General features: G+C 35.8%; 1 protein-coding gene across 1 annotated transcript; it reads left to right on the forward strand.

Annotated features, from left to right (window-relative positions):
* The first annotated feature begins 646 nt into the window (after positions 1-646).
* On the forward strand, positions 647-1093 carry LOC143038337 (uncharacterized). Its single transcript, XM_076207367.1, has one exon. It carries the CDS (start codon positions 647-649, stop codon positions 1091-1093), a length of 447 nt encoding a protein of 148 aa, XP_076063482.1.
* The last annotated feature ends 10539 nt before the right edge of the window (positions 1094-11632 follow it).

Genomic DNA, 11632 nt, shown 5'->3' on the forward strand with positions numbered 1-11632 from the left:
TCCCTTCAGCCAGCTGGCGAATACACACAAACCCTGCAAGACATCCCTCAGGTGACGTCTCCATACAAGGCCACCACTACCCGCTCCCACAACATAGTGCACTATATCCAAACAACTGGGCCGCCAGTCTACAATAAGGCTCGACGTCTTTCCCCAGAGAAGTTGGCAGCCGTCAAGCAAGAGTTCCAAGAACTACTCGACCAAGGTATCTTCCTCCCCTCTGAGAGTGATTGGGCATCACCACTCCATATGGTTTCCAATACACCTCCACCACCAAACCAACGGCGGGTCTGTGGTGATTATCGCCAACTCAACCGCATCACCAAAGCTGACCGCTATTCCATTCCACATTCCCAAGATTTCCACCTCAAGATTCACGGGAAGCAGGTGTTCTCTAAGATCGACCTCATCAGGGCATTCCACCAGATTTCTGTAGCACCAGAGGATGTTCAGAAAACAGCCATTATCACTGCCTTTGGCCTTTTTGAGTGGAGGATGATGTCGCTTGGCCTCTGCAATGTCGCCAGTTCCAGCGGTTTGTGGATCTTGCCCTCAGAGATTTCAATTTTGCCACCGTCTACATCGATGACATATGGTGGCTTCTGATAATTACGACCAGTACCGCCGACTGCAGGCTTATGGCCTCATGATACACCCATCAAAGTGCCCTCTAGGATTGCCATCACTCGACTTCCTCGGACACTGTATAACAATAGAGGGCCTCTCTCCTCTCCCTCAAAAAGTGGACACCATCATCGACTTCCCGCAGCCATCATCAGTCAAAATGCTGCGCCAGTCCCTAGGGATAGTCAGTTATTATCATAGATTTATCTCTGATGCAGCTTTCAAACTTGCACATCTGAACGACCTCACCAAGAACAATTCCAAGTGGTCGGTCGTACCCGTTAGGTGGTCTCCTGAGACAATCCAAGCATTTAGGCAGATTAAGGCTACAATAACAATATTCACCCGCCCGTCCTATCCGGTGGCTAATGCCCCTACCGTCTTCACCACTGATGCCTCCTCTAGCTCAACCGTCGACGCCGGCCACACCGGAGATGTCTGCTTCCCCAGCCGGTCCAACCCAGACTGATGACGTCACCAACGTGAGAGGAGGCGTATCAACTCGTCAAGGCTCACAGCTCTATCACACGGACCACAGCTAAAGGGAAGGCGGAAAACCAGAGGGCTAGACGTTCCAACGGGAACCGTCCGTGATCCCGTCACGGGGTTTCTAAGGACGGCCTCTTGCCAACTGAGATCAGAACAGCCTCACTGATCACCGCAGCAACAACTCGCCTCCAGCGCCAAGACCGTCTTCCTCCTAGCATCGACCGAGGATCTCCAGGTCCAGATTTCAGGCTTGCCATATTCTCGCCTGACTCGGTGATTAAGAGATAAAGATTACTATGTAGACAGGAGTTTGATTTCTTCCTTGATTGGCCATACCAGACCATTACAAATGTGGCCGGCGTGGGTGGTTGGGACAATGTCACCACACCACCACAACTCTGCAGTCTGCACTATTTATTTACCTGCCTTACTTCTCTCTATCCCTCTTCTGAGAACGCATTTGATAATCGCAGTCCAACTTTAAAACTATGTTGTGATCTAGGCACACGTCCGAGAAAATACATATCTTAGATGATACACGTTTTAGTTGATACTTTTTTTTAGATTATATGAAAATATACATTCTCACAATAACCACATTTCATGACATAATTGGGCTAGTCAATGGATTTGTTTCTATATACACTCGTTCTGAAATTTATCATAAAATATGTGTTTGATATGACTGGTCGTATATAGGATTATATGCTACATTTTTAATATTTTTGAACATTTCAACACTACATCATTATTACACTAGAAATAAAAAGTGAAAATTAAAAACTATAAATCAAAATAGACCAGAGAGGATTGCCAGTCATATTAATAGTGCATATAGTGATACTGCAATTGTGCGACTACAGCTAGAGGCGGTATTTTCAGTGAGTATACGATATTACATTTCTACATTTCGACTTTTTCTATTATTACAAACTACGAACCCTACGGAGATAGGGTTGATGAAAGAATATTAGGATGGTTTGGACACATGGAAAGAATGAGTGAAGAAAGACTAGTAAAAGAGGTATGGAAGGCAGATGTGGAGGGAGTGAACATGAGGGGACGTCCTAGGAAGAGGTGGATGGATGGGGTGAATGGGGCTTTGGGGAAGAGGGGAATGTCTGTTGAGGAAGGACGGGAGAGGACAGAAGACAGGGGTGAATGGAGAATGGTTGTATATGGATGATGTTGTGATTGCATGAGGTGGAATGGGCTGGGGGGTGGGGGTGAGGTAGTATGTGTGAGCAAAAGTTGACGCAGCCCGAAGGGATTTCTCCCCGTCCTCTCCTTTTATGCAATGGGGGGACGGAGAGGGGGGGGGGTCGCCGATTTAATGAAGCAGCCTTGCTGTGGATGTGCTGTGTCTTGCGACACTGCTTCTGACCCAGGGGAGTGGACAAGGTGCAGGGATGACCCGTCATCCAGGAGGTGCTCAGATGGGAGGGAGGGTGGAGGGGTGTGTAGTGTATTCAGGGATGGAATGGGTGGAAGTGATTTTATGTATTTCCCTTTTTGGCTACCTCCCTTGTAAGGGGAAAAAGCCTTGGTATATGTATGAATGTATGACGAATATGCAGTCAGAATGTAGTGATAAGAGAAGTTTGCAGGAGTGACGTGGCAAAGCTGCCGTAGTCGTGCAACTCGGGGAAAGTAGGTGGGGAGAGGCATTTGTACAGTAGTGGACTCATTGTGACCAATTGTCTATTTGAATACTGTTTTTATTTTTCAGATGATAATATTAGGTATTTCGGAAGATTTTAGTGGTTTTGCTATATATGAAATGATCGACACAAAACAACGTCGTAATGTAAACAACTCTGCCTCTCGGAGCGAGTAAAGCGACAAGGTTGTAGGAATAATCGATATTGCCAGGGTCATTTTATTTGTTGGTTCAAAAATGTTAGCTATCCCACGTACTCCATCTATGAAATAATCATAGTTTCATTCTCAATCTCGCGTAGTAGTTATTACAATTAAGCTGTATGTCAATATTTTAACAGTCGTGTTTCCTTGTCATTTCAATGTATATATATATATATATATATATATATATTTCTGAATCTACAAATCAGAATTGTTCCTACACATGTGATTTGTTTATGGTTAAGTTTGTACAAAACTTCCTGTTCACGTAAATTCTTAAAATATTTCATAACAATACATTATGTTAGGCATTTTAGGTATAGCTGGTGGGAAAATTTTGTTACATAGTAAAGTATTATAATTATAGACTAGGATTGCTACCATGCTTCTTGTCATTTTTTGCCAAGAGGTAGAACGTTACTGTTGTTCATGTAGACCTTTGACCCTATCCTTGTCGTGTTTAACTATCTGGTATGATAGCATTAAACGATCTTTACCGATGGATTTATTGTGTGTACATATATATGTATATATATATATAAATATATATATATATATATATATATATATATATAATATTTATATATATACATATATATGTATACATATATATATATATATATATATATATATATATACGTATAACATTTGTAAGATTCTGGGCGTATATTTCAGATCTTTATCACCTACTGAAAAGGTCACAAACCTGTCAAATAATTATTTGACAGGTTAGTGTCGGAATCAAATAGCGGAAAGCGCTAGTTAAAGCAAGGTATCGATTACAATTTGTTACCATTTTCAGTGTTGACATGGTTGATTGAAGTGTTTTTTGGTCGTGGCAATAGCTGTGAAAAAAGGCTGCAAAACTGAACAAATCTATAACTTTTCGGTTGTTGTGTGCAAGATATTAAGTGGAAATGGTAAGCATTGAATTGGAGAAAGTATTTATTATTTCTAGCGCAAGAAAATTACAGAAGTTTTAGTGAATGAACACTGAAAGGAAAGAGATGTAGGCTAACTACATCTTGGGAACATAACCTTCCTAGTTATGTTTTTTTTTTTCCGTCAATACTGATACGAAGTCTCCACAGATAAGAATGTCAACATGATGTTGAACTAATCTGTATATTAACTAGAGGTGGTCTTTTAAATATAGAGAGCCGACATAAGTGTTAGGGAATGTTATTTACTTCAAATTGTTTGTAGGATGTGGGAGTGTCATAGACATAGTTGTATTTGACAGTATTTTAAAGGTGTATTTTACTCCTGATATAAGATTGACACTCATAGAATATACATCAACATATTTGTTAGTTCTAGAACATTTAGCATGCCTAAATTAGTCCTGAAATTATGGAAATAGAAGTCAATATAGATATAAGATTATTGGTAATCTAGTTTACATAGTACATACTGATACTGTAATTTTAAAGGGGAGGAAATGAAAGGAAACTTGTGTAGAGATAATTTTCAGTTAGAATATAGATTTGTATCATAGTAAGAAATGTGATTTGCTGACAAACTACCAGATTATGCTTATACAGTACAAAAGAGGCAGAAAATGCTTATTTTATAACTGACAATTGGAATAACATTTAAGAACCTTCTTTAGTTCCAGATGTAATATATTTGTTAGGAATGATTTTAAATTCCTCAATTTATTTGTTACTCTTTAGTAAATATCCTTTCAGTAATTGTCATATGCCATTGTAAACCTAAGAATTGTAACTAGAAAGCAAACTCATAGGAGACCTTATAGTTCTTAGTATGTGACAGTGTTATTGATTTTATTTATTTGTCATTTATCTTATTTCTGTTTAATTCTCTGGGCTTGTTATTTTTAAATCTTATACACTTTTAGTGTAATGTTGCAATTTTTTATTTATGTAGATAAGTAGAATGTTAAGAATTTATTGCATCTTGTACATATATATATATATATATATATATATATATATATACATATACACATACACACTGAATGGTTCCCAATGATCAATTAATATCTTTTGATCGCTGGGAACCATTCAGTGTGTACGTATAAACTTTCCCACGTGCACATACGTCCAATGCTCTATCATGGCAGAGATGGGTTGAATGCGATATTTCGTGTAGGTGTATGTAATTCGAGCATACAAATATAAGAAAGTCGTACTCAACTTATATCTCTCTTGATAGTGTATTGGTTTACGTCAATGTAACTTTTTTACGGGTTAGCTGGGTTCGAATCCTCGGCTCGTCCACATTTCAATTTCCAACGGATGCCTCCTTCGAGCGACTCTCAGTCTCGTTTGAGATGGTATGGAATTAATAGTGATATGTGGTTGAAAAAGATGATAAATATATATATATTATATATATATTATATATATATATTATTTTTTTGTGTTTTTTTTTGTTTCTGTGGATTAGCACTTTAATTTGTTTGCATGTCTAATTGATGTTGGATTCTGTACATGTGTAGTAGCCCATCTCCAAGACTATATATGGTATCATGAATGCATTATATAAAATAGGTTAGAATAATTGAATATTCATGGCACCAGTTCTGAATTATAGACGTGTATAGGTGACAAAAAAGTGATAAGTCCATTTGTTGTTAAAAAGTATAAGAAAACATAAATAGGAAAGAGTGCAGTCGTGAGACCTGTATATGTATGTACCATTTGTATTTTTGTCCTTTTGAGGGTGTTAAGGAGTTGAGGTGTACTTTAGTGCAGTCTGTACATACACACACACATAAATATATATATATATATATATATATATATATATATATATATATATATTCATATTCATGTTAAATGTCCTGGGAGTCTTAAGGAATAATACTGAAGAGAATGCTATAGGGGTATTCTCGGTCAGATCAACAAGTGCCTAACCCACTCATCTCTCTGATTTTGCTGAAAACACATTTCTGAAATTTTAAGGTCAATCTGAACAACTGTTCAGGAGATATGATGAGATATTTTGAGGTCATATGAGATGTTACTAACATTACCAATAACTAGGGTAATAAAAGTCATAGTTGTATAAATATATTTAGAATAAAAAAAAATCCAGATATCAGAGTTTAGAACTCTAGGCTGAAAAAAAATCCACTTTAGCAACAATTTGAGGTCAAGAATGTCAAAATTGAAAAAAAAAAATTATAGATGAGAAAAATGAAGGTATAAGCTTCGGCTATTAGAATCAATAAAAAAAAAAGATAAGATTTTAGTTGTGCACACCCACATGATATAGCAATAGAAAATTAATTATTAATTTTGTAAATTATAATAGATCATCGTAATATGTGATTTTCTTGATGGAAATAGATAACAAAAAATTTGCTAAAACCTATTTTCTAATGAATGAAGTTGCGGGGGTTGAATGATATGCCATGTTTGTTTTGATAGGTGCTGAGGTTGAAGAAATAAAAGGATGATAAATTAGTCTATTCTAACCTAACCTAACCTACCTAACTTAACTAACCTCAGAATGTGTTTCAGGTTTTGAAGCCTCAATTTCTGCCTTGCTATTAATAAGAACACCATAACTGACCTCTAGGCTCTCCTTCAAGTGTTTTTTGGCATATGATATCTTACTGTGAGCTTTGCGCTTCTTCTGCCTCAATGTCAACCCTTCTGAAAATAAATAAAAAATTCATACATTTACATTAATATACAGAATAGAATTTGATAAAAAAATATCATATTTGTTATTACAATATATGATTTAATTGTTAGCATTTCTAAAATATGGATAACTCAAAAGGAATATTTATTTCCTCTCTATATACATGTTTGTATATATATATATATATATATATATATATATATATATATATATATATAGAGAGAGAGAGAGAGAGAGGAAATAAATTTTCCTTATGAGTTATCCATTTATTTTCAGAAAGGCTTAACAATATGCATACATTGCTATGGAAAAATGACTAATTAAACAAAAATAGCATTGAAATAAGAAATATCTAGTTATTAAGAATAAGAATTGATTGAAAATTATATTTATATGAAGAACAAATATATACCATATAGATCAAGCAAACCTAAATAATTATCTTATTACTCACTATTTTTTGACTGATGTTTGGTCCAGAAGTGCTAGAACTGGTTCAGTTGAAGTTGAAGGATTTTCTTCAACTGAGTATTCACTGTACAGATCTCGATATTATGTCACTCAAATCACTGCTTGAAGATGATTCAAATAAATGTTGCTCAGTCTCATTGTTTTCAATAGTTCTAAGTATTGTGGGGTTATTCATTATCAGTGTCCAATAGTTCACACACAACATTGAGTATTTTTTCAATCTTCATCACACTTTTCAAAAAGCACATCAGTCAATTTTTTATGATTGTTATGCGCTTTTTATGTTTTTAGTAAGGTCTTTGCAGTATTTCAAGTGCTGTGCTGAACCATTGTATTTTGCTGAAGAGGCCTAATAGCCAAGATATCACTGAGTAATTTCTATAAATCTGTAAAAAAAAAAAATATACAATAAGATGACACATTTTAGAATACAGTTATAGACTATATTTTAATTCTTGATATTCTATGAGCCTTATTCAAAAACCATAACAATCAACCACACACACTTTTGGCTGAATCTGTTTAACTTTTAGATCTAAACTACAACCGTCTGTGCTGATTCTGTACAAGTAACAACATGTTGCAAAAATTGCCAGATCGTTTGGCAATCTTATGAATTGACAAACAATTTGTAAATACAGGAATACCTCACTATATGACCAAGTGCTATAAAGTAGGTAAAACAAATGTTGGGTGTATGTGAAAGCCCCAGGCAAAAATTGAGGAGGGGGTTGACAGGGTCCATGAACACAACCCCCCTATTTACATGTAAAACTCACCTCGATAGACAAATTTTCACATTGCGACCAGTCAGCTGGGAACACAACTTGGTTGTATAATGAGGTATTCATGTACATGGTGTTCACTTATAAGTTAATTACATGAAAATTACCAAGATAAACAACCTTTATGTGGCTGTTTATAATAGCCTAGAGAAATGCTTTTATTTTATTTTTTTTATCAAAGTAAAGGTAATTAATTAGATTAGGACCTTAACTGTGAAAAATATATACAGTTGACGGACTTCTGTGTTAATTATATGAAAAATAGTAGCATAAACAAACTTTTTTAATGATTGTAATAGCCAAAGCTTATGCCTTCATTTTTCTCATCTATATAATTTTTTCAGTTTTGATACCCCAGTGGTCAAATCTTGACCTCAAATTTTTGCTAAAGTTTTTTTTTTTTCCCCAACTTAGAGTTCTAAAACTGATATTTAGTTCACTAGGATATAGAACATAAGTGACTCCAGTATTTTATCTCAGATAGGATAAGAGGGTCCAGAAACCTTTGTGGGGTTGAGTTCTTACTTGATGAAACATTAGGCGATGATCATTTCACATGTATGTATTTATACAGGTATTTTTTGTATTGTGCATGTTCTTTATGTGTGAATTTACTGAGATGCGACATTAAAAATGTTATAATTAAAATTGTGCGATCTGTTCGCTAAGATGCGATTTGCCCCAACCACATTTCAAACAGTGCGCTAGATGCATAGTTCCGCTGCCTGCCGACAGGCAGTCGCTCCCGCCCCCAGGTCAATGTTTACAGCCCTCTCATGTATTTACAGTCACTGCCAGTCCAGCAAGTGACTGTGAGAAGTGAGGGAGTATCATCTTAAGTATTAATGGGTGCTTTATTTATACTTTATTTACACCTTAGTGTTACAAATAGGTTTAGAATTATATATTTTTAGAATAATTTATGTTCACTTTATTAATCAAATAAATGTGTTTTTTGTTAAAAAAAATTGAAGTTTTTTGGGCCAAAACCCCATCCCCCTATTAACCATTGTTTCTTATGGGAAAAATAATTTTTTGTGCGATTTCAGTTTGTGCAATGCCTGTAGGAACCCATATCTTGCACAAAACAAGAAATACCTGTATCTAATTATGTATTTATTTATTTGTATGTATACTGTATGGCTGAAGAGAGGACACACTCAGTCCAAAGCTTTCTGTGGTACACTGTAGCATGGTGCAACTAATGACAGTGAAAACTTAATGAATTGTCCTCATTGTTGTGTATTCATGTAACAAATGCCGTATAACTTTTCTGTGAGATATGGGAGGATCCAGCTTCTGTTTCCAACTATACTTAGGACTTTGATTTTCTTTTTAAAGGAATCTTAGCAACAGATCTCTGTATGGAAAAAATGTAAACATTGTATTTATAAAAAAAATTGCTTAATATGTGTTGTTTTAAGACTTCATTATTTAAAAGAGCAGTGGCATGCATTGTGTCAACCTGTGCAATAAATTAGGTGTATTGTCTAGAAGATAACTAATAGATATTTTGTTCTGTGTGCAATACCTTTATTTATAGGAGACTTTGCCACTGCTTTATGCACTTGTACTAATGTCCATAACATTTTTGGTTCTAGTCCAAGCAGGATGTGGCAGCCAGCAAGTCACTGACTTGGCTCCTGAGGCACGGTGCTCATAAGGAAGGACTCTCCTTACTTCCAGGGGGATGGGCAGAGCTTAATGATGTCCTTAGTAAACATTGTGTTAGAAAGGTCAGGAGGTCAAAGATGAAACATTTCTAGGCTTAATCCACTCTCTTCTCCTCTCACTCTCTCTCTCTCTCATATATGCACTCACACAAATATAACCCAGATTCAGGGTAAGGTTTGAAAAATGGAGGAAGAGACAGGACCCCAAGCATTGCTCCAATCCTGTACACTACAACTAGCTAAATACACACACACATATATGCATTATAGAATCATGAAAGGAATGGAAATCCTAGATAGGAATGATTTATTAAAATGGGACAATGGAAAAACAAGAGAAGATAAAAAGAAACTCAAAAAGGATAACTATAGAAGAGATCTGAAAAAATAGTCTCCCACATAGAGTACTGGATACCTGGAATAATTTAGATAAAGAAATAGTGTGTGCAAACACTATTCAAGATTTTAAGAAAAAACTTGATGCTGAAAGATACAAAGACGGGTCACCACAAGCATAGCTCCCTTCCCGTATAATACAACTAGGTAAATACACACACAATTTCCTGATCTACAGTTAGGTAGATACAATTAGTTAGGTAAATATGCATACATGTGCACAAATGGAGCCAAAAGTGGAAAGTAGACTTCAACATTAAGAAATGTAGCATAATGGAGTTCAGAAAAAGTAAAAGAAGAATATCAGGACAATATAAAATTGGAACAAAGGAAGTAAAGAAAGTGGGATCTGAAAAAGACCTGGGAGTAATTATCTCAAATGACATGTCCCCTGATAAACAGATAAACAAAATTGTTGGAGAATCTTACAACTTGCTAAGATTAATAAAGGTGGTTTTTACCTATTTAGATGAAGAGATGGTTAAAAAAATACTAGTCACACTAGTAAGGCCTAGACTAGGGTATGCTGCAACACTGTGGTCACCCAGTACAAAAAAATATATATATAAAGAAAATTTAATGAATCCAGAGAGCAGCCATGAAAATGGCTCCAGCACTTTCAAACCTGTCATATGAAGAGAGACTGGCTAAACTGAAATTGTCAATTTTGGAACAAAGAAGAGAAGGAGGCAACCTGCTGACCATCTACAGAATCATGAAAGGCACAGAAGTCCTTGATAGAGGGACTTATTAAATTGGGATAAGAGAAATACAAGGGGACATGAAAAGAAACTCAAAAAGGATATTTATAGAAGAGACCTGAAAAATAAGAAAGTTTTTCACACAGAATGGTGGACATCTGGAATGAACTGGATAAAACAATAGTGTGTGCAAAAACTATACATGAATTTAAGAGCAAACTGGACACTGCGAGATACAAAGATGGGACACCATGAGCATAGCTCCCCTTCCCATAAGATACAACTAGGTAAATACACACGCACATTCCCATAAGATACAACTAGGTAAATACACACACACTGCTTTGTAGACGATGCTAAATTGTTGAGAAAAGTGAATACTGAAATGGATTGTGAATCACTACAGAGAGACCTAAACAAAGTTTGGAAATGGAGTCTTAAACATTAAGAAATGTAGCATGATGGAGTTTGGAAAAAGTAAAAGAGAAAAAAAAAAAAAAAAAAAAATCTGGACGATATAGAATTGGAACAAAGGAAGTGAAGAAAGTGGGATCTGAAAAAGACGTGGGAATGATTATCTCAAATGACTTGTCCCCTGATAAACAAATAAACAAAATTGTCAGAGAATCCTATAACTTGCTAAGATCAATAAAGGTGGCTTTTACATATTTAGATGAAGAAATGGTTAAAAAAATACAAGTCACACTAATAAGGCCTAGACTAGAGTTTGCTGTGACATTATGGTCACCCAGTACCAAAAAGAATACAAAGAAAATTAAAAGAATCCAGAGAGCAACCACAAAAATGGCCCCAGCACTTTCAAACATGTCATATTAGGAGAGACTGGCCAAATTAAAATTACCGACTTTGGAACAAAGAAGAGAAAGAGGTGACCTATTGACCATCTACAGAATCATGAAGGGCATGGAAGTCCTTGATAGAGAGGACTTAGTAAATTGGGACAACAGAAACACAAGAGGACATGGAAAAAATAACTCGAAAAGGACAGTTA

This window comes from Oratosquilla oratoria, chromosome 24, assembly GCF_046742065.1.
Source record: "Oratosquilla oratoria isolate Oo_2021 chromosome 24, ASM4674206v1, whole genome shotgun sequence".
NCBI lineage: Eukaryota > Metazoa > Arthropoda > Malacostraca > Stomatopoda > Squillidae > Oratosquilla > Oratosquilla oratoria.

What these genes read in the sequence shown, in the direction of transcription:
- LOC143038337 (XM_076207367.1), top strand. Translation starts at nt 647, where the DNA reads ATGATACACCCATCAAAGTGCCCTCTAGGATTGCCATCACTCGACTTC.